At 48.6% G+C, this 24138-nt stretch overlaps 1 protein-coding gene across 1 annotated transcript in view; it reads right to left on the bottom strand.

Annotated features, from left to right (window-relative positions):
• Nucleotides 1-23813, bottom strand: part of LOC116828000 (GTPase IMAP family member 8-like) — a 30223-nt gene extending 6410 nt beyond the window's left edge. The window contains exons 1-2 of the mRNA XM_075062108.1: nt 23362-23813; nt 17023-17829 (exon numbers count right to left, since the gene is read on the bottom strand). Coding sequence (XP_074918209.1) covers nt 17023-17829; nt 23362-23728 — 1174 coding nt within the window. The 5' untranslated portion in view covers nt 23729-23813. The remainder of the gene's footprint in view (nt 1-17022; nt 17830-23361) is intronic.
• Between the last annotated feature and the right edge of the window lie 325 nt (nt 23814-24138).

The following is a 24138-nucleotide window of genomic DNA, read 5'->3' as shown; positions in this document are numbered from 1 at the left end:
AAGTTAAAACTGTGTATTAAGTTTGGGTTACTGAAAAACAAACAAACAAACTTTACTATGTTGACTAACAAAAGTTGTTTAAGTTGCATCCCACAGACCAAAGATGCCAGAAAATATCACACCCTGAAAATACCAGATGATATCAGTGTACAGTGAAGAAACCCCCAAGCATCAAGAAAAGAAAAATGAAGTGCTTTATAAATGAGAGACTGGTCAATACACCTCTATCTACCATATATGGACAATTAAGTTCACAATCAGCTAAAAACCACTAGCTGGACCAGGAAAACTGTCATTTAATTTCAACTTGGTTACTGTGTAAAAACAACTGCATTATTGCTGTACCACTGTATCATCATTGCACTGCTGCATTATCGCTGTACAACGTGGACAATGTGTATAACTTTGCTAAACTGTTTAACCAACACACAGGTAAAAATCAACACACAAATGGAAGCCAACACCATGAAGGCAAGGAAAAAAGAAACACACAGCAAGTAACCCCCAAACACAAACAAACACACACTACAGACAGTCACTTACCCCACAGATGCTGTATTTGCTCCTACTTCACCTGGAGAACTCCCCTTGCAAAACTCCCAGTTAGCAGCCTCTGTTCGCAAAGCCGGTGCCGGGGCCAGGGAGCTAGAACCAAATCCCCTGCAGAAGTGGGACTCTGCAAGCAGACGGGGCTTCCTCTTCTGCAGTCCAGTGACACCGGGGCTGGGGGCTGGCAGCCGTGCTCCCTGGGCAGGGGCTGGGAGCCAGGCCGGCAGCCTCAGTGCTTGACTGGCCCTAACACTGCAGGTGAAGGTGCACACGCTCCCAGTCAGACTCCCTCTTGCTGGTAGTGTGGGGTTCCCAGACTGTCCTCCTGGCCCCACACTGCACCTGGGGGGAATGGAGTAGCAGTAGGTCTTTGTGTGCTGCCTTGCCTGTCGAAACCATCCCCACAACTCCCATTTGGCTGGGAACAGGAGCAGCACAGGGCAGGGTCACTGACTGCAACCAGAACTGACCCATCCCTGACCCCCTCTCACACAAGCCCCCCTACACATGCCCCCAACCACCTACCCTGAGCCCCCCACCCGCCCAATCCCCAGTCAAAAAGGGACCCTGGCAGCTCCAGTCAGCACCACTGACTGGACTCTTAATGGCCTGATCAGCAGTCCTGCGGAGCCAAGGCAGGCTAGTCCCTACCTGTCCCGGCACCGCGCTGCACCCCAGACGCAGCCAGCAGGTCTGGCTCCTAGACAGGAGAGCATTGTGCTCTGCACGCTGCCCCTGCCTTGGGCACTGGCTGAGGAGATGGTGCTTGTGGACAAGAGCAGTGTGCATGCTGTGGAGCCTGCTGGCCCCCCCCCCCCCCGTCCCCCTGCAGCGGAACCAGACGTGCTGGCTGCTTCCACGAGCTGCCAGCACGGAGCCAAGACAGACAGCAGCCTGCCCTTTAGCCCCACCACTGACGGGGAGCTGCTCAAGCTAGCCCAAGACCCAACCCCCCACCCCAGCCCTGACGCCCTCCCCAACCCAGAGCCCCCCTCTCTCAACCCGATCCTCAACCCCGACCTCCAACCTCCAGCCAGCGCCCCCCCCCCAACATGCCCATCCCCAACCCCCTCGCCCCCCGCCGCACGCTCCAGTTTATTTGCCCCCGTTTCCCTCTCCTGCACCCAACCCCCAGCTCGTGGCCTCTCTCCACATCTGGATCCCCTACTTGCCCCCCATCCCAAATTCTCATCCTCAGTACACCCAGAAGCCCCACCCCAACAGCCCACATCCCTTCACCCCTCCACCTACAACCCATCCCCTGTCCTGAGCGCCCTCATGCCCCCAAACCCCTGCCCTGATCCTGCACTACACATGCACACTTGACACACGCATCCGCCTGCCCTGAGCCCCCGCATTCATATGATATGACAGATACCTGTAAGCAAATGTAATTACTTTCAACCCTGGCTCACATCCATCTCAGAGTGAGTGGCTACACTGATACGAGTGATCTAAGAAGGATGGCTCCATTGACATTTCAAAGTGCACTGAATCCAGTTGTATGTCCAGTGCCCTACTGCCTCAATATTGATGGATTTTGTTTGCTATTCTTATGAGGACAGTGTTTAGTAAATGGATTTGTCTCTAGTGCCATATGTAGAAATTGGAGACTGACCTCGCCATACTTTGCCAACTTCTCAAACAAAGGGTCTCTGTGTTTTGTACATGCTGAAAGAACCACATTGTTGATGGGTGGAGATTTGAACCTGGCCTGCAAGTGGCATTTAGTGCATGAGCCTCTACTGCAGGACTAAAGCCGGTGGTTCTTTACGGTAAGCTGTAGAGCAAGACTCAGTTTGATCTCTCTCTCAAAGTGGTCTCAGTGCCACGATGGACTAGAAATCATCACATCGGAGAGTGGTGTGTTACATTTTGGCTCACCCGCAGATACCTTCATATTACACATGGGCAACCTGCCCTGTTCCAGAATGCCACGGATCAGATTCTGAAGGACCAGTAGAGAGTTTCAGTGCTATTTGGCCACCCGCATTCTTAGTATAGGAAAAAGGATTAAGAGGATTTCATCTTGACTGGATGCCCTGTGTTTTAAACATTTGGAAAGGAACCTGGACTGGGGGTTGACCGAACAAACGTGAGATTTTCAAACCTTCCATTTGGAATACCTGACTGTAACTGATGCAACGGCTTGAGGAATTGTGCGTTGACGAACATGTGTCAGTTACAGTCATTTTTAGAACTGCTTAACTACTAGACGTATTCTGCTAATCTGGCAACTGTATTGGCCCTTGCCACTGAACTGTACGAGCCAAATAATAAAACTTGAACATGGACTAAGCATTTGTGAGTGTGCAATTAAGGAAGCAAAGTAACGTGCTGATATCAGCCAACGCTCTTACACACTTTGGTGCGTTCGTTACCATGGACACTTGCTTGATATGCTTCCCCCATTTGGAGTTGTGAGTCTTTTCCGCCACATTTTCCTAATGGCATGGAGAAACTTAATTGCCTTCCCCTGACTGAACACCACTACTGCGCCTGCAGAGAATTCCAGATATCACAAACGTTGAGAAAGCTCAACCTCAGCATTATCTTTAAAATTTGGAACGTTCATTACTCTATTGGGTACGTCAGACTTTTTACACTTGCTGACGATACTGACTGCATTTACTTTCCATTTTCTAGACTCCGAAACATGGCATACTAGGTCATTAGTGCTGCTCATACTTTGTCAACGATGGGCCTTGTGCCTTTCGCTCATTCCTCTAATACCTTTTCAGTCAAGTAAGGCCTCAGCACAGCATATGCTGATCGGGCACGCTCACACTCTCCATGCCCCAACTTCATCAATCCCAAGAAACTTCAGACCAAAAGGTTCTCTCTCTCACTTGATGCCTAGTTACCTGTTACTACGCCAGACGATCACAAAGAAACACTAAGGATGATGTCTTCTCTGATCGAAGGCGATGCGCCTACAAGGTTATAGCCACTGGTCAAAAGAATCACTAGTTGACACACCATTTGTGTCACCATCGTGTGATTTCTGCTCGATCACGGTTGTGTTTTGCGAGGACCTACATCAGTGAATCCTTCATCAAATCACTCTCCATACCTCAGGGTTTGAAACCTCTTCAATGAAGGACCTTTTTGGCTTCTCTGCTGGGCCGCATGAGGACAGGCATCAGCGCTTTAAATGAATTCCACACAGACTTGCTAGCTCCACACCACCCTGCTACAAAGGACTAGGAAACTTTTGATACAAACACTTCACAACTACTTAAGAGCATCAACAAAATTTCCTTCCTCATCTCTAAACCACACCTGAGCGACAGGGACATCCTGCATTTACTCTGAACTTCGGAATGCCTGTTTCTGTCAGTTGCTGGACTTATTAGATCTGGTGACTCCAAGACCCCAGGCCACTGGACATTTTATAAATGAGAAAAACCTCGATTCACTAAGAATCTGAGCGTAAAACAGGCGAACTCAACCCGACTCATACAAGACCCCAAGGGTGAAACATGACTCGGATCAGACCTCTCTCCACGATCTGATTGGCTAGCTTTAATGACAGGTGGCAATTATCGTCTTTCTCTCGCCAATGAAAGAATTCCTTGACCCTCACACATCGCACCTGCCAGGATATCAAACAGAGGTAACAACAAGACCAAAACCCATTCCACACCGCTTGCCCAGCGGGCTTCCACCCAGCCGTTGCCCCATTGAGTGCTGCGAGAGCTGGTGACAAGGCACAAGACTCACCCCGCAGCAGCCTCCTGGCTTGTCAGTCGGGAAATTAGCTCGGTCAAGTTTGAGTGCGCTGCCTTCAGCTGTGTCTGCACGTGGTGTCTCGCCTACTCTGTCCCAACTAACAGCCTGTAGAGAGCCCATGTCGCTACCTATTAGACCGAGTCCACTTCGCGCTGTGTCCCCAACTCCGTTCTGTTGCCCTTCTGGGGTTATATCGCAGTCCGTCTGCAGTCTTTGCACTGCGCACTCCATGGCCAACTGCAGCCTCTATATGGTTAGCCCTTAGCGCCCGCAGGGTCAAACGCACAGAGTCTGTCATTGGAGCCACACTGCCCCATAGCAAGTGCAATGCAGATGGGGGAATGGCAGGAGACGCGGCCACCGCACTATGCTGGGTCCAAACCGAGGACCCTCTGGCAGTAGCCATGTCCTGCCTCCTTCTCTCCCCTCTAACGGCTCGTGCTCCTAGGATCACCCAGGCTGCTGACAGCAATTCTGGGCCCCCGGGCAAAACAGTCAATGGGCCCCTCCGATGCGGCCCGCCTGACATTTGGGTGGCGCTGTGCCTGTGCTGCGGGCATGTCCCCTCTAGTTTTTTTCCATTCAGTGAGCAATAAATTTTGTTGTGTGCACCGAGGTATGTGCCGCTGTGCACCACAAGTCGACACAAGAACAAAAAACAACCCCCCTAACTATTTTATATATAGATTAAAAAGTTACCATAAGGATAATTATTCCAGCCAGCACAGATTGGACATTTTACTTAAAGAAGTAAATTTAAAGTGTAAGAGAAATAAAAATTCTGAAATGTACAGACCAGTTAAAATACAAAAATAACACACTTGAAAAGAATAAAATTACAGAGAATATATGTGCATCGCAGGAAGTACCAAGAAATAACAACAGCAATAATACAAGTTATGTGTTGGGAGGTGAGTGTGAAAAGGACTCTGTGTGAGAGGGACAAAGACAGGACTGTGTGTGTGCGTGTGAGAGAGAGAGAGTGAGCTGGCTGCAGGAGAAATCCCACAATCAGTGCACTGTCTCTTTACGAAAGGCAGGCACTTACCACAGAGCAGACTGCAGTAGCTCTGAGTCCTCCTGAACCAGGCTGTGTCGTCAGGGTGGCTCTAGGTATTTTGCTGCCCCAAGCACGGCTTGCCTGTAGGAGGTCCCCAGGCCTGCGGATTTGGCGGCATGCCTGCAGGAAGTCCGCCGAAGCTGTGGGACCAGCAGACCCTCCATAGGCAATCCACCGAAGGCAACCTGCTCGCCACCCTCGCGGCAACCAGCAGACAGCCCCCTGTGGCTTGCCGCCCCAGGCACACGCTTAGCATGCTGGTGCCTGGAGCCGCCCCTGTGTGTCATGTCCCCTCTCCCCTGCTTTGCAGAGATGAGCTACAGAGGCAGGGGACAGCCTGACATCAGCACCCTGTACCCCCACTCTGCACAGCTCGGGTGAGGGTCCCGAGAGCAGCAGCAGGATGGGGCAGTCTGGGGGAGGAGCACAACTGAACAGTGCTAGGGGCTGCTGTTAGCCGCTCTCCCTGGTAACACCCATACCCAAAAGCTGCAGCACAGTCTGGCCAGGCAGAGCACTGAACACACCCTTTGGCCAGGCACCAAGTGGGGGTTCCAGCCCCACTGAGATCAAGGGACAGGCCTTTTTTTCATGGGTCCATCCTGCCTTTTACAAGTATAAGCAGGGTCTGAATGACTGCTTCCCTGACAGCTAGCTGGGAGCAGGAGAGACTTGGGTGTGTTTATGTAAATACACTTTGCTCCTGTTCTGCTTACAGATTCAGCAGACACCGCGGTGTCAATGTGATCAACTTTGGCTGGTGTTGGGTACTCACCTTAGTACTGAATGTCAGGGTAGTGAACTATGGTTACCAATGTTGTAATTATTGTGGGAATACAGAAACAGAGGATCGTGCTTAACCTGGGCCAAATGAGGGGGCCACCCTCAGTTGAAAGAACCTCATTAAGCCAGGGGCTCGACTGTCAGAGGCTTATGATGTCAGTAAGTAGGAAAAAAAATATCTTAGTTGGTAGGGTCTCTTGCTTGCTTCCTCTTTCTGCTTCTGTTACCCACTATGAGGGGCGTTCTGTGACTGGCTCAATTTGTTTTCACCCACAGGCTGAAAAAGAGAGCTAAGTAGGTTTCATAGGGGAACCATTTGGGGTTTTAATTGTTTGTTCAGTACTGAAGCTGGATGTGGTAGGACTGTAGTTCTGTACTGCTTACCCAGAGCTAGAAATCACTGAGAGCTGAAATCACTTGAGATGGGGCTGTGTTTTTTTTCCCAGCCTGCAAAGAGTTGAACATTACTAAGAGACTGATGTGCAGAAGTTGAGGCAGGCAGCAGCAGAGGGCCTGTAACAGTCAGCTGATGAGGTGGGAACACAGTTGGAGACCATCAAGGTGGTGGTGGAGAGGTGCGGTGAGCCGCCAGCAGGGCTGCAGTGGAGAGGGGTGGTGAGCAGGTGGCTGGTGGGAGCAGCAAGCAGGCAGGCAGCAGAGAGGGGCAGTGAGCAAGTGCCCAAGCAGCAGAGAGAGTAAGGTGCCTCTTTACCCCACCCAGGGGGAGATGAACTCTGCAGATGCCCCTCTGAACTCTGGGTCTGCACTGACCAAGGGCAACAACTGTGAGAGGGTTCAGAGAAGGGTTGGGCACATGAAAGGGAGTTTCGTGTCATTGGACTTGAGAACCTGCAGGGAAAGGACGCTGCCCAACCTACTTGGGGGTGGGTCTTTACTCATGGTTTATGAACCCTGGTTGCAGAGTTTTCCCAAATTAACGCTATTACTTTTCCCTTTTATTAAAAGTTTCTTTCTACACTCAGACTCTGCCTGTGAGTGGGGCAGTGTTGCCTCTCAGAGGCACCTAGGGATGGTATGTAATTTCCCAGGTTACTGGGTGGGGGCTGGAGCCGGTTCTGTGTTGTATTGATGGAAAGGAACCTGGCCCAGGTTGCTGCTGGTTCCACCTAGCAGAAGAGTTACACAAGCAGGATCCCAGGAGGTTTGAGTCCATGTTGTGACAGGACCATGTGGCTCCATACGTCACCACCCAGCATCCAGCGCTACGGCACCAGGCTGGTGTGTCACATCCCTGCGTGAGGACACAGTGTGAGCCCAGGCACCTGCTGCAGCCTCCACACTGGGGCAATGATGGGATACGGAGACTCAGAGCTGCCGTGTGAGTATTAGTCCCACAGGACGGACCCTGCACCAGGAGGGGCTGCGCCAGTGACGCCCCACAGTGACGTCACAGGCAGGGGGTGCAGCGCACACAGGTGCTAGTTCTGCCCTCGTCAGCTCACTGTCCAGATCCTCCGAACCAGGCTGTTCCTGCAAGGCTGGGGGCAGGTGTTACCGGCGTGGGCAGGTGAGTGAATGAGCTAGTCCCTGGGGGGGTGAGACGGGGGGAGGGCAGCACGAGCAAAACTCCGTTTTATATAACCCCAGTCTGAGGCCCCAAAGCTTCAGCAGCCTCCCTTCAATACACTGCAGAGGGGAATCCCAGCAGAGCCAGGCAGGGCTCAGGAAGGCTTAAGAGGCTAGAGGTGGAGCTGTGAGCAGGCTGCCTGGCCAATCTGGGGCAGAATTCCAGGCTCCATTGCTGTTAGGTACCTAATCCCTATTGCCTTTCCATGGAGAGTCTAGAGTAGTGTTACAGGTGTGTTAGCTGCCTCGAGCTACTGACCCACAGCTAAGAGTGGCCTCCTGCCCTACGGTTCCCAGCAGGTGTTGGGAACCAACCTTGGGAACTGAGATCAGCTGTTAGGTGACTGGGTCTTGCATTCTGGGATTGAGGATACAGGGCAGGAGCAGAGCATTAGCAAGATCCCCGAAGGTACATTTCCTGCAAAAGGCAAAAGTGACATTCTGGAGCCCTGGTGGGTCAGACATATGTTCACAGGCCCCAAAGTATCCCCCAGGGTGCTGTGCACAGGTCTGTCCCACCATCATTAGGAGATTAGGAGACTGGCTCCCTTGTTCTAGTCACTGTCTGGTACTGACTGGGAGGACTCAATGGAGACTGAGAAGGCTGTTGGTGAGAACGGGGTTTGTACCCTGTGGAGCAGGGTTACCATGAAAGGGGTGGGGAGGGGGGAAGAAAGCAAGAGAGACCTTCTTATGGAGCAGAAAGTGCTGAATGGATAAATCACCCAGCAGCCAACTCTCCTCTGGGGATGGTTCAGCCATTAGTCATTTCCAAAGGCTGGTTGAGGTGCCTGATTGGGCAGCTGGTGGGTGCGACTACTGCTTATAACTGTCACAGTAGCTCCTTGGGTCTCTGCCTGTCCATACCCACTTGCTGTCTCCTCTTAGAGCACGAGGCCTTCTGAGCAGGGCCCTCTTCCTGCTCTGTGTTTTGTACCGCGCCAGGCACAATGGGCCCCTGAGCCCAGACCAGACTGGGGTCTCCTCGTTCTCCCACAATACACACAATTAACCACACGTAGGATGGGGCTGTAAGGGACCTCTTGGCGCCAACTGGCAGGGGGCAGAGGGGTGCACAGAGGTTACAGGGCTCCCCTGGGTCTGGTAGCTGCAAAACTCGTTTGGCAAAGAGTACCAAGCAAAGTTCTCTGCTGAAAGCCTGTGTCGTGCTGGTCCTCATAATCATCATGTGCTCTATGTATAGACAATATGTAAGGAGATTATATCTGTGTATATACCACACACACTGAGAACGTACAAGGTCTGTAAGGCAGGTCACCAGAGAGTGACAGGTTCTGTGCAGATGAGGGACAGGAGACAATGCCCTGGCTGACCGCTGTGTATTGTGTGTCTGACCATGGGAAGTCAAAGTGCGCATGGAATCACCAGGTAATCAAGATTGCAATGTCTATCAGAGATCACACAAAGGAAGGGACGTGCAGCAGGAGGGGGGTCTGGTTTAGGACTAAGATCAAGGAATTAGTCAGGTCTATCAGGAGAAAGCAGGGAGAGACACAGGATCTTTCACCTAGGACGTGAGCTGATGGTGGCCTTTGCTTCACGAACAGTAGCTCACAGACACGCCAGGCTGGAACACACAGGGAGGATTTGGGATGAACTTCTGCGCTGATGACATCATAATGTCCCATGAGTTAAGCTGAAAGGCTTTAGTCTGGGGCTATCGTTTTAATTTTATCTGTAACCTGTTATTTCCAGTGCTGGTGCTAGCTGCCATGGTGACATTCTGAACCTTGTACACTCATCTTCTCTATGTACAAATCTCTCAGCGCTGGAGTGCTACGCGGGAGCCATGTTCCCAGTGAAGGGTAACTAGTAAGCGGTGCTGTACTGCGCCTTTTGGAACCTCAGCGTCTGCAATTCTGTGAAGTGCTTAGTGGCTCCAGGGCTGGACACTGGTGAGGATGCTCGATGCCCAGGGGCTGGAGCATGTCTGTTGCTAACCTGCAGAAGAGAGCAGAGCCTACAGAGGCTGAGACGCAAGTGCTGGTGCAGCCTGTGTTTTGGGGGTGCTAGAAAGCTGACCATTTACTGTGGTGTAGGGGGGCCTTCAATAGCCCCCTAGAGCTGCTGGAGCTTGTCACCCCCAGAATGACCTTCTCTTCCTTTTAGCTAGGGGGCTGGGGCTGCCCAAACACACACTGTGCTCAGTGTAGACAGGTTCAGAGCTGAAATTCAGGGTTTCCTGGGTTTGCCCTAGGCCAGAACAAGTGGGGAGACAAAATGAACCCAACCCCTCCCTCTTTCCATCTTGCAGCCCAGCACACAGCCCCACCCCTTTCTGCCACTTGCCATAGGGTCATGGTGACCGTCTACTGCTGCTTCAGCCCCACTGACAGTAATAGGAAGATGGCAGCCATTTTGAATAAGGGAAAATTGAGGGTGTGGCCCCTGCCAGGCATCTCATGTTTTCCTGAGAGACAGATAATAAAGCAACCCCAACAAACCGCTAGAGTTGTGATAAAATTGTGAATGAACGTTGCCAGTAAAACCAGAGGAGTTATGGCCGTACGGTGCATAGCAGGGCCTAGAGTCCTATGGGCTAGTGTATCTCCATCAAAGGAACTTCATTTTAAAGGCCGACCTGGATCATATGACCCGGATCTGTTACTGGGCATCTGGCAGAATTATACCTGCCCTCGGGCCCAGGCAGTTCAATGAAAACACTTCCCATCACTTTTGCTCATTCTCTGCACCGCACCCCTGAAACTGGGCCAGCACCCAACATGACTGCCGAGAGACACATTCCTGCCCTATTAGAGGCCGATGGTGTGACAGATACTGGAACCAAACCAAAGCTAAACAGTCAGGGGCAAATTCTCCACTGAAAACAACCCCACTGCCGTCCAGGGTAGTTACCTCAGGGGAGAATTTAGCGCTAGGAGTATGGAAGGGATGTGGCATGGCTGGGAATGAATGAGGGTGTAAGCAGAGTCAGGATTGAGCTCTACCCCTGACATCTAGTGGTGATTTATAGCGACCCGTGTGGAAAAGATATTTCAAGGAGAGGCTGATCTTGTTTGCATAAGGGGCACACCCACCCCTCCTAGCATTAGCCCACGGAAGCCCAAAGAGTGGTCACTTTGACAGCTGTGGGATCCCCAATTTCTTCGGGTTATTGCGGGCAGGATAAAAACATTTTGTTACCCAGCTCTGATTATGGGTTATTTCCCCTGAATATTGAATGGACTATGAACTGTTTAATGACAGAAGATCTCACCATCAACTCTGTAGCTCTCACTACCACAAAGGGCACATGGGTTCCAAAACACAGTGAACTAAGAAAGGTTGTAGGGATAGGAATGTGCTGTTTGATGGTTCAGGCACCTTTGAGGGCTGGATGATCAATTTTGCATCTTTTCTTTGCTCTGTTGTTGAATCAATAATAGGGCTACATATTTCATTTAGGAGTCTAGCTAGACCGATTGTTTGAAACTGGATTTGCTTTAGAGGCTAGTAGTTGCACTGGGATCTCCTCTACTGAAATGCTAAACATTACTGGAGCTGAGATTGCCTAAGTGCTGTGTTAACTAGGTGGGGATCCTAAAGATATATTGTTAAGTAGCGGCTAGCAGAGTAGAAAGCAGTTTTTGCTGGGTTATGTTAGTCATGAGTGGATGCAGATTTTGGTGGGGACAGCTGGAGGAGTAGATTGATGGTGGCTGTGCATGCAGGAATCGCGAACTCACATATCCGATGATTTAGATGCAAGTCGCTGCGAGAATCTCAGACCTCTCATGCGAATACAGAGGGATCGGGCCCAACAGTCACGCCTGCAGGCCCATGTAAGACCGTGCTCCTAGACATCTCATAGACTCTCCTATGCCTCTCCGCCCATTTGTTACTACTAGAACTAGTTGCTGGTGGTAAGCTACGCAGAATCTTTTCATTAGTTGTATAATCACTCTCGCATGACACTAAAAACTTTTGTAACTCTGTACGCAGTTCAGCCAATAGCGCTTACTGTATCGCAAGCACAGTCAGATTGAACTTTTGGGCTTGCTTAGGACTTCTGGGGTGAACTGGCCAGGCCCATGTAAGGTGTCCCTTAACATCTCATATGCCCCCCCCATTCTACCCAGGCTGGGGGGTAAAACTCTGCAGATGAACTTTTGAACTCTGGGGCAGCCCTGACCAGGCACAGAGACTTTTGGGTTGTTGGACTTTGGGGTGATTGGACGTAAGACCCTGAGGGGAAAAGGACATTGCCAAACGTACTTGGAGGTGGGTCTTTTGCTCATAGTTTGTGTCATGAAGCCTGTTTGTGGTGTTTCCTCAACATAATGCTGCATTGTTTCCCTTCTTTATTAAAAGGCTTTTGCTACACTCAGACTCCGTGCTTGCGAGAGGGGAAGTACAACTGCTAATTAATGGTTTGACTTACTGATCTCTGTATAAACATTCTGCACTAATATAGGGTGAGGACATATAAGCTGTTGAGATGCAGGACTTAGGAATTTGTAGGGTTATGGAACAGTATTGCCTCCTAGAGGCGCCCGGCGGGTGGGAGGGGGGGTTACGGGGTCAGGGTTCGAGCCAGTTTTGCATTGCGTGTTTGAAACGGAACCCCTGGATACTGAACCCGGCCCTTGTTGCTGCCAACTCAGAGGGGTAGAAGGGTTAAAAGAACAACCCAGCCTTGGCTGCTGTGGTGCTAACACAACCCATGGCCCAAACCAGCGAGGGAGAAGAGATGCAGAAAATGCAGCCACCTTCCTGCAGTGCAAGGAACTGCTACGAGTCAGCAATGTCAACAGGAGACCGTGTTGGGCTCACCCACAGATTATGGAATGCATGTGCGGAGAATCTCTCCTACACAAAGCCCTTTAGATCCTTGGTTCCTTGGCCACTGTTCATCTTGCAGCAAGTGTTGAATTCTCTGTTTCTGGCTATTAAGACGGGCTCCCTGGCTACCCCACCTGCCAGTCACAATCAGCAGCAATTTAGTGTCACCTCTTGAAATAGACTCAAACCTCCTGCTTCTCTTTGTGCCGGACAAACTCTCAAAGGGGGTCATGGGGCCCCTGGGAAGCACCCCCAGGCCTGCACCACACAGGAGAAATGAAATGAAATGACAGGAGATCAGCGCCCGGGCAGCTACTCTGTGCTGAGCTGGACACTTTGGGTGCCTGTGCCAAACGTGCAGACCAGATTGAATGAACACACCCCAGAAGGGGGCACAGCAGGAACTGATGATGTGCCAGGGTCCCCTGAGGCAGGGGACAGTCTAGAGATAGTCGGGGCTCACCCAGCCCAGGGGTACAAGGACCAAAATGAGGAAACCAACCCCACTGCCCAAGAGCTCCCCCCTCCGCTCCCATGCCAAGTCCGGAGAGCACATGATACCAGTGTAGCAGCAGGAGATACAGCCCAGGCTGCAGGAGGGAGAGTGTCTAGGCTGTTTGTCCCCGAGCTTTCCTCCATCACGCACAACAGCCAACCCTCCACCCCACCCCCACCCCGGGAGAAGACAGATCAGAGTAAACCCTTTAAAGTACATCAGAAGCAGGAAGCCTGGCAAACAATCAGTGCGACCACCGAAGAGTCAAGGTGCTAAAGAAGCACTCAAGGCCGTTACAGAGAAGCTCAATGAATTACATGCATCAGTCATCACTGCAGAGGGTGGGAAGGTGATCCCCACACCTGAGCCATTGTTTTTAGGTGACAAATCTGAGGAACTGTCCCAGACCGAGGTGTCAGTAGAGGTGGTTGAGGAACAAATTGATCAATTAAACAGTAATAAGTTACCAGGACCAGGTGATATCACCCAAGCATTTTGGAGGAACTCAATGTGAAACTGCAGAACTACTAACTGTGGTATGTAAACTATTGCTTAAAGCAGCCTCTGTACCAGCTGACTGGAGGGTAGCTAAAGTGACACCATTTTTTTAAAAAGGCTCCAGAGGAGATCCTGGCAATGACAGGTCAGTAATCCTGACTTCAGTATCGGGCAAATTGGTTGAAATGGTAGTGAAGAGCAGAATCATCAGACACAGAGATGAACATGATTTGTTGGGTAAGAACCAACATGGTTTTTGTAAAGGGAAATCATGCCTCACCAATCTAGTAGAATTCTTGGAGGATGTCAACAAGCATGTGGACAAGGGGGATCCAGTGGATATAGAGTACTTGGGCTTTCAAAAAGCCTTTGATAAGGTCTCACATCGAAGGCTCCTAAGCAAAGTAATCAGTTATGGGATAAGAGGGCAGGTCTTTTCTTTCACGGATCATTAACTGGTAACAAAGGGTAGGAATAAATGGTCAGTTTTCACAATGGAAAGGTGTAAATAGTGGAGTCCCCCAACAACCTGTACTGGGACCTGTGCTCTTTAACATATTCATAAATGACCTAGAAAAATGGGTTAAACATGAGAAGGCAAAGTTTGCAGATGATGCAAAATTGCTCAAGATGGTTAAATCCAAAATTAACTGCAAAGAATCACAAAGGGATTCAACAAAACTGGGTAACCAGGCAGCAAAATTCCAGATGAAATTCAGTATTGATAAGTACAAAGTAATTCACATTGGAAAACATAATCCCAACTATACATACAAAATGAGGGGGTCTAAATTGGCTGTTACAACCCAAGAAGGAGATGTTGGAGTCATGTTCTCTGAAAACATCTGCTCAGTGTGCAGANATATAACTACAGCAGTCGACTCAAGGTTTAAGAATCTGAAGTGCCTTCCAAAATCCAAGAGGGATGAGGTGTGAAGCATGCTTAAAAGAACAGCACGCTGACGTAGAAACTACAGAACCCAAACCACCAAAAAAGAAAAATCGACCTTCTGCTGGTAGCATCTGACTCAGATGATGAAAATGAATGTGTGCAAGCCCAAACTGCTTTGGATTGTTATTGAGCAGAATCCACCATCAGCATGGACACATGTCCTCTATAATGGTGGTTAAAGCGTGAAGGGACATATGAATCTTTAGCACATCTGGCACATAAATACCTTGTGATGCCGGCTGCAACAGTGCCATGCAAATACCTGTTCTCACTTTGAGGTGACACTGGAAATAAGAAGCAGGCAGCATTATCTCCTGCAAATGTAAACAAACTTATTTGTCTGAGCCATTGGCTGAACAAAAAAACTGAGTGGACTCAGTTTTACATTGGACTCTAAAGTTTTACATTGTTTCAGTTTTGAGTGCATAATTCCACATTTGTAGTTCAACTTTCATGATAAAGAGATTGCACTAAAGTGCTTGTATGAGTTGAGTTGAACTGAAATTTTATTTCTTTTGTTTCTTTTTTACAGTGCAAACATTTGTAATAAAAATATAAAGCGAGCACTGTACATTTTGTATTCTGTGTTTTAATTTAAATTGATATATTTGAAAAATGTGGAAAACATCTAAAAATATTTAAATAAATGTATTCTATTATTTACAATGCGCTTAACTGTGATTAATTTTTTTAGTCCCTTGAGAGCCCTAGTTTTCTCATTTTTATAATTAGACTAGAAGATGAAATGGGGAAGGAGGAGACAAGCAAGGAGAGTGAGCCTGGGTATGACAACTGGCCATGTGTGCTCTAAAACAATTTCAGTACAAGGGCCTCAGTTCACTGGAAGGCCTCATATAATGGAGTACAGAGTCAGGGAAGTGGTAGGATGATCCAGTCTAATAGTTCTCTCTCCAGCATCTCACCTTTATATTTCATTAGAGAAGATCCTTGTCTCCTCCCCGCCAAATAGAAATGAATTTACCTCTGCAGGCAATGAAATTAACTTCACAGGCCTGTCTACAAGTAAGTGACATCAAAGTGAAGGACACTTCAATTAAAAGCCTCTCAGGAGTGTGACAAACTGGTTGCTTAATGGAACTAGTCGTCTAATATTGGTGGCATTGAATTGGATTCAGTACATTTGGGAATATTTTGGGGGTAATTTCAAGACCTGTTTGCCTGATAAATTGATCTCCTGTCAAGGTTTCACTGTATGTGATGTTGATAAAGAGCAATTGCTAATTTCATTTACTGACACTTATCAAATGTTGTATACTGGGCTGCTCTACACTAGAAAGTTAGGTTGACCCAGCTCCATTGCTCAAGGGCATGAAAAATTCACACCTTAGAGAGAGGTAGTTAAGCTGACCTGAGCTCCAGTGTAGACAGCGCTAAGCAGAGAGAAGAATTCTTCCATTGACCTAGTGACCACCTCTCAGAGAGGTGGATTTTCCGTAATGATGGAAAAACCCCTCCTCTCAGTGCAGTAAGTGCCTATACTGCCGCTGTCGCATTTCTAGTGTAGACACAGCCTGAGATAGGTGTGGGTCTCAGTGGCTCAGATGCAGGATTTAAGAACTAAGCAAGTTTGAAAATGTTACCGTTAGTCTCCAGGTGCTACAGGAAAACAGATGCATAAGAGTCTGTAGGGTGACAGAGCAGCAAAATTCCTTTCATGACTTTCTAGAGTCTGTGAGGGTGCCAGGGAAACTATTTATAAGTCAGTTCGTAATCTGACATGTCAGCAGAAAAAGCCAATATGACTTTGGGCTGCAGAGGCATAATGTTCTAGAGCAGAGAGGGGAGAGAGAGCCCCTAGGGCTCGGAGAGTGATTACAATTGGAATATTTCATTCAGATCTGAACACTTCATCACAAGTCAGGGTAAGTTACAGGGGTTCTAGAGAACAGCAATAAAACTGATTGGCGTTTTGGAAAGATGGACTTGTTGGGTGGCTCAAGGATTTATAACCAAGAATAATGGTATTATACTGAACCAAAAGAAACTGTAAGGTAACAGGAAGCCTTCCGAACAGATGGAACCATCTCATAAGTGATAAGCACCCCATCAAAAAATTGCATAAAACTAATCTGAAAAAAAAATGGAGGATGTAGAGTAGGGAACAATTCAACATTTCCCCAATATATACATTCAATGTGAATTAGAAGGTCTCTTCCATCCACCTCTAAATGTTATTGACACTATGAAATCTGGTAAAAACACACAGGAGAACTACAAAATGGATGCAACTCAATCCCGATCACCGGGATGGTGCTAAGCACCTGAAAGATTGGGCTTGTCTACACTACCCACTGGATCGTGATAATTGACTGCCGAGCGCTCTCCTGTCAACTCCGGTACTTCACCAGAACGAGGAGCATAAGCATAGTAGACGAGAGAGCATCAGCTGATGATTTATTGCAGTAAAGACACTACACTAAGGAGATCTAAGTACATCGACTTCAGCTATGCTATTTACGTAGCTGGAGTTACGCATCTTAGATCGACCCCACGCGATAGTGTAGACAAGCCCTAAGGTACCTAACATACAATAAAACCTACTTTTGTTTACTTCTGTCAGCAGTGTTGTTCCCCCGGCACCCGCCAAATGGGATTTACCTGGTTCCCCCGATGAGTGCTCTTCCTCTTGAGATCCTTCCTGCATACCCATTTCCATTCCATCTTCCACCTCATCCATGTCATCTTTACTTTTATCCATCTCATCTTTTTTTAGAAGCTTCTCAGGTGCTTCACACACCTGATATTTATTCTCCTCCTCCACCACATGAACAATCCTAGTCATCAGCTCGTCAGCCTGGGCATCCCGTTCCACCCATGTAGCTTTATTGTTGAAAGCGCAGTATCGGCCCTGACACTGTTGGATCAGCTCCTGAAGCTGTTTGTTATCCGGGTGGGAGATATACTGCTCCAGGGTTCCACTCCTGAAGTCTTCTTTGTGGGTGAATAAGACGATTGTGCACTTCATGGCCTCGGGGCCAAAAATCTCTTGTACTCTCCTCACGGCGAGCTGGTCTTCCTCAGTGAAATGGCCCAGCTGGGTCACCAGCACCAGAGCGTGGGGGTCTGGGGAGGAGAGCGCGACACAGCGACAGATCTCACGGGTAGTTTGTCCATCAGAGTCCTTGGTGTCAAAAATAGCAGGCGTGTCGATAACCACAACCTTCCTTCCATTCCAGGTCCTGCTGCCTTTGCTACATGTCTGAGTTACGGGCACTGCTGCCAGTACAGACTCAAATTCATCCTGCCCAAGGATGGTGTTTCCTGTCGCACTTTTCCCACCTCCAGTCTTACCGACGAGGATGAGCCTCAGTTCTGATTCCCAAGTGCATCGGCTGCTGCTCCCCGGCCCTGTTGGGAACAAGTGCGACAGATTCAAAATATCACTGCGCAGGTACCAGAGAGGGGGCAGAGAACAAAGATTTGTGGCTCCAAATGACTCCTGCTGAAAGTGAAGTGAGCTTACATCTCATCCTAGTGAACCTTTATACACTGGGAAAACATCGCACAACACAGCACTTTGCACCATCTGGATAGGACAGACCTGGGACTAGAGGACTAGGGAGTGCTGCATTCAGGTCTGAGGCCCGTCAATGGAGCTGTGTTCGGTTTCAGACAGAAACAGTGGACGAAGACTGGAGTTTATTGGCACAGCCATGGGGCCAAGACTGGAGAAGCGCAGGATGCAGCAAGTTGGGGTCGATTTGAAATGAGGCTGGAACAGGGTACACTGGTGATAAAGAGGTGGATGGGGAGGGAAGGCTGCAGCCCCAGGATTTGAAGGGGAGAGGTGCTATGAAATCAGATTGAGGTTCATGGGCGGATCTTTGGGATACGTGTGCATGTCACTTGACTCAGATCCCCAGTAGCAGGCCGAGCCCTTTCGGAGAGATTGGCAGCATCCCCAAGAGGAGGTAATCCCAGTGCCCACCCTGCAGCACAACTAATCCAGCCAGTTCTCACTAACAATGTCTATGGAAGGGGTCAGCAACCTTTGACACTCAGTTGCCGACCCCTGAATCTATAGACTGAGCAGATTCTCTGAATTACCAGTAGGCGCAGTGTCCCATATCTCACTAAGATCAAGGAACTAGCAACATCCCTAAGCCAACACACAGCTGTCGACATCCAATGTGCTGGACTCCTCCCAGCCAGGGATCAGGCCCGGCCATGGAGCAGAGACAGCTGGTGTCAGGGACCTCCTCCCATGCACAGAATGGGGACACATGGGTCTGTCTGTGGGGTTGGAGGTCACTGACCACAGCATAGGCTGTCTCCAGACTCGATGCTGGTAGCTCCGTGTGCCAATGGGGAGTGTGCTGAACTGCTGCTTCTCACCCTCACTGGGCACCTGCTGCTTGGCTCCCAGGGTCAGGGCAGAGAAGGGAGAAGGCAGAGGGGAGGGTGATGGATGGGAGGGAGGGGCCTTAGCAGAAAAGCAGAGGGGCAGGGGGCTGGGCTGGTAACCGGTATGAGGGTGGGGAGCTCACAGGAATGGACAGTAGAGGGAATAGGGAGTGCAGGAGAAACATAGGGCTGAGAGGAGCTGCCAGGTCCCAGTCCCACCACCAGGGTAGAGTGAGTCCTGCTGCCATTGCTCACAGGAAGGGCTGGGGTGTGGCCTGAGCTCCTGCAGGTAGCAAAGGGCCAAGGGGAAGCTGGAGGAGGAAATGGGGCCCTGTGAGGAGCTCCCCTCATGAGGGTGTGGAGCACGTGAACCAGAGTTCAGCTGATACCTGAGAGCCAGGAGGGGGAGGACGAGAGAATGAAAGGTTGGGAGGGAGAGGAGGTGGCAGTGAGCATGGGGCTGGAATGAGTGAGGAGGGAGGAGGGGGTCGCAGTGACTGCAGGGGTCACTGGAAGGAGGTCAGGGACACAGTAAGAGGAGAGGAAAGGGGAAGGGGAGGCTGTCGGTCTGAGATTTGAGCTCGAGCACTCATTCTGCACACAGAATAAAACAGAGACTGCTGGCTGCTGCTCCCACTCCCCTGGGTTCCTGCCTGGGGGGTCCCTGCTGACAGAGCTCTGTGGGTCGGGGGTGGGGGCACGTCCTGTGTGTCATCTGCTGCCACTCCATGTCAGCTCTATGAGGGTGGTGGCGAGACCCTGCACCCAGGGTCCTGGGCTGGGGTGGTGATAGGGCCGGATTTCCAGTTAGGCACAGTAGGCACATGCCTGGGGGGCTGGCATTCTAGGGGTGCCTACAAGTTAAAAGTGGGTTAAAAGTTTTCAATTTTTATGGAACATGCCAGGATCAGTGTTAGGGGAGATGGGTGCTGAAGATGCTGTGCCTAGAGGTGCATAAGGCACAGATCTGTCCCTGAGTGGTGGTGGTAGGTGCTCTACTCAGCAGGGCGTTAGGTGCAGGATCCATCCTGGGCAGGACCCAGCTGCCTGAAGGCTGGCTGCAGTGATCCAGAGAGGAGGGAGGCCCCAGCCTGCACGAAGAGGAGCAATGGCAGGACCCCACCAGCCCAGCACCCAGCCCTTGTGTGGCCCCACCCTCACCACCCTACACCTGGGCACAGCAGCAGCAGCAGGGCCATGGCACAGGGGGGAAAGAGGGAGACAAGCATTAAACCAAGAGAGGGGAAACTGCATAACAAAAGAACTTCCCCTCATACAAGTACTGCAGTGCAATCTCTTAACTGTGAGAGTGCAACATACAAATATAGAATTATTGTGTTATCTAACTGCACTCAAAACTAAAACAATGTAGGCTCTAAAGTTTTACAAGTCCACTCAGGCCTACTTCTTGTTCAGCCAATTGCTCAAACAAGTTTGTTTACATTTATGGGAGATAATGCTGCCTGCTTCTTACTTACATCACCAGAAAGTGAGAACAGGTGTTCTCATGGCACCTGTGTAGCTGGTCTTGCAAGATATTTACATGTCAGAATGCTACAAATTTGTATGCCTCTTCATGCTTCAGCCATCATTCCAGAGAACATGCTTCCATGTTGATTATCCTTGTTAAAAAAAATGCATTAATTACAGTTGTGACTGAACTCCTCAGGGAAGAATTGTATGTCTCCTGCTCTGTTTTTACCTGCATTCTGTCATATATTTCATGTTATAGCTGTCTCAGATGATGACCCAGCACGTTGTTCATTTTAAGAACACTTTCACTGCAGATCTGACAACACACAAAGAAGGTACCAATGTGAAGTTTCTATATAACTACAGCAGTCGACTCAAGGTTTAAGAATCTGAAGTGCCTTCCAAAATCCAAGAGGGATGAGGTGTGAAGCATGCTTAAAAGAACAGCACGCTGACGTAGAAACTACAGAACCCAAACCACCAAAAAAGAAAAATCGACCTTCTGCTGGTAGCATCTGACTCAGATGATGAAAATGAATGTGTGCAAGCCCAAACTGCTTTGGATTGTTATTGAGCAGAATCCACCATCAGCATGGACACATGTCCTCTATAATGGTGGTTAAAGCGTGAAGGGACATATGAATCTTTAGCACATCTGGCACATAAATACCTTGTGATGCCGGCTGCAACAGTGCCATGCAAATACCTGTTCTCACTTTGAGGTGACACTGGAAATAAGAAGCAGGCAGCATTATCTCCTGCAAATGTAAACAAACTTATTTGTCTGAGCCATTGGCTGAACAAAAAAACTGAGTGGACTCAGTTTTACATTGGACTCTAAAGTTTTACATTGTTTCAGTTTTGAGTGCATAATTCCACATTTGTAGTTCAACTTTCATGATAAAGAGATTGCACTAAAGTGCTTGTATGAGTTGAGTTGAACTGAAATTTTATTTCTTTTGTTTCTTTTTTACAGTGCAAACATTTGTAATAAAAATATAAAGCGAGCACTGTACATTTTGTATTCTGTGTTTTAATTTAAATTGATATATTTGAAAAATGTGGAAAAACATCCAAAAATATTTAAATAAATGTATTCTATTATTTACAATGCGCTTAACTGTGATTAATTTTTTTAGTCCCTTGAGAGCCCTAGTTTTCTCATTTTTATAATTAGACTAGAAGATGAAATGGGGAAGGAGGAGACAAGCAAGGAGAGTGAGCCTGGGTATGACAACTGGCCATGTGTGCTCTAAAACAATTTCAGTACAAGGGCCTCAGTTCACTGGAAGGCCTCATATAATGGAGTACAGAGTCAGGGAAGTGGTAGGATGATCCAGTCTAATAGTTCTCTCTCCAGCATCTCACCTTTATATTTCATTAGAGAAGATCCTTGTCTCCTCCCCGCCAAATAGAAATGAATTTACCTCTGCAGGCAATGAAATTAACTTCACAGGCCTGTCTACAAGTAAGTGACATCAAAGTGAAGGACACTTCAATTAAAAGCCTCTCAGGAGTGTGACAAACTGGTTGCTTAATGGAAATAGTCATTTACTATTGGTGGAGTTAAATTGGATTCAGTACGTTTGGGAATACTTTGGGGGTAATTTCAAGACCTGTTTGCCTGATAAATTGATCTCCTGTCAAGGTTTCACTGTATGTGATGTTGATAAAGAGCAATTGCTAATTTCATTTACTGACACTTATCAAATGTTGTATACTGGGCTGCTCTACACTAGAAAGTTAGGTTGACCCAGCTCCATTGCTCAAGGGCATGAAAAATTCACACCTTAGAGAGAGGTAGTTAAGCTGACCTGAGCTCCAGTGTAGACAGCGCTAAGCCAACAGAAGGATTCTTCCATTGACCTAGTGACCACCTCTCAGAGAGGTGGATTTTCCGTAATGATGGAAAAACCCCTCCTCTCAGTGCAGTAAGTGCCTATACTGCCGCTGTCGCATTTCTAGTGTAGACACAGCCTGAGATAGGTGTGGGTCTCAGTGGCTCAGATGCAGGATTTAAGACTTAAGCAATTTTGAAAATTTTACCCTTAGTCTCCAGGTACTAGAGGAAAACAAATGCTTATGAGTCTGTAGGGTGACAGAGCAGCAAAATTCCTTTCATGACTTTCTAGAGTCTGTGAGGGTGCCAGGGAAACTATTTATAAGTCAGTTCGTAATCTGACATGTCAGCAGAAAAAGCCAATATGACTTTGGGCTGCAGAGGCATAATGTTCTAGAGCAGAGAGGGGAGAGAGAGCCCCTAGGGCTCGGAGAGTGATTACAATTGGAATATTTCATTCAGATCTGAACACTTCATCACAAGTCAGGGTAAGTTACAGGGGTTCTAGAGAACAGCAATAAAACTGATTGGCGTTTTGGAAAGATGGACTTGTTGGGTGGCTCAAGGATTTATAACCAAGAATAATGGTATTATACTGAACCAAAAGAAACTGTAAGGTAACAGGAAGCCTTCCGAACAGATGGAACCATCTCATAAGTGATAAGCACCCCATCAAAAAATTGCATAAAACTAATCTGAAAAAAAAATGGAGGATGTAGAGTAGGGAACAATTCAACATTTCCCCAATATATACATTCAATGTGAATTAGAAGGTCTCTTCCATCCACCTCTAATTTCATTTACACTGTGAAATCTGGTAAAAACACACAGGAGAACTACAAAATGGATGCAACTCAATCCCGATCACCGGGATGGTGCTAAGCACCTGAAAGATTGGGCTTGTCTACACTACCCACTGGATCGTGATAATTGACTGCCGAGCGCTCTCCTGTCAACTCCGGTACTTCACCAGAACGAGGAGCATAAGCATAGTAGACGAGAGAGCATCAGCTGATGATTTATTGCAGTAAAGACACTACACTAAGGAGATCTAAGTACATCGACTTCAGCTATGCTATTTACGTAGCTGGAGTTACGCATCTTAGATCGACCCCACGCGATAGTGTAGACAAGCCCTAAGGTACCTAACATACAATAAAACCTACTTTTGTTTACTTCTGTCAGCAGTGTTGTTCCCCCGGCACCCGCCAAATGGGATTTACCTGGTTCCCCCGATGAGTGCTCTTCCTCTTGAGATCCTTCCTGCATACCCATTTCCATTCCATCTTCCACCTCATCCATGTCATCTTTACTTTTATCCATCTCATCTTTTTTTAGAAGCTTCTCAGGTGCTTCACACACCTGATATTTATTCTCCTCCTCCACCACATGAACAATCCTAGTCATCAGCTCGTCAGCCTGGGCATCCCGTTCCACCCATGTAGCTTTATTGTTGAAAGCGCAGTATCGGCCCTGACACTGTTGGATCAGCTCCTGAAGCTGTTTGTTATCCGGGTGGGAGATATACTGCTCCAGGGTTCCACTCCTGAAGTCTTCTTTGTGGGTGAATAAGACGATTGTGCACTTCATGGCCTCGGGGCCAAAAATCTCTTGTACTCTCCTCACGGCGAGCTGGTCTTCCTCAGTGAAATGGCCCAGCTGGGTCACCAGCACCAGAGCGTGGGGGTCTGGGGAGGAGAGCGCGACACAGCGACAGATCTCACGGGTAGTTTGTCCATCAGAGTCCTTGGTGTCAAAAATAGCAGGCGTGTCGATAACCACAACCTTCCTTCCATTCCAGGTCCTGCTGCCTTTGCTACATGTCTGAGTTACGGGCACTGCTGCCAGTACAGACTCAAATTCGTCCTGCCCAAGGATGGTGTTTCCTGTCGCACTTTTCCCACCTCCAGTCTTACCGACGAGGATGAGCCTCAGTTCTGATTCCCAAGTGCATCGGCTGCTGCTCCCCGGCCCTGTTGGGAACAAGTGCGACAGATTCA

The sequence above is a fragment of the Chelonoidis abingdonii genome, chromosome 2 (assembly GCF_003597395.2).
Source record: "Chelonoidis abingdonii isolate Lonesome George chromosome 2, CheloAbing_2.0, whole genome shotgun sequence".
Lineage (NCBI taxonomy): Eukaryota > Metazoa > Chordata > Testudines > Testudinidae > Chelonoidis > Chelonoidis abingdonii.
Note: the sequence above shows the minus strand (reverse complement) of the source record. Positions and strands in the feature narration are given on the sequence as shown.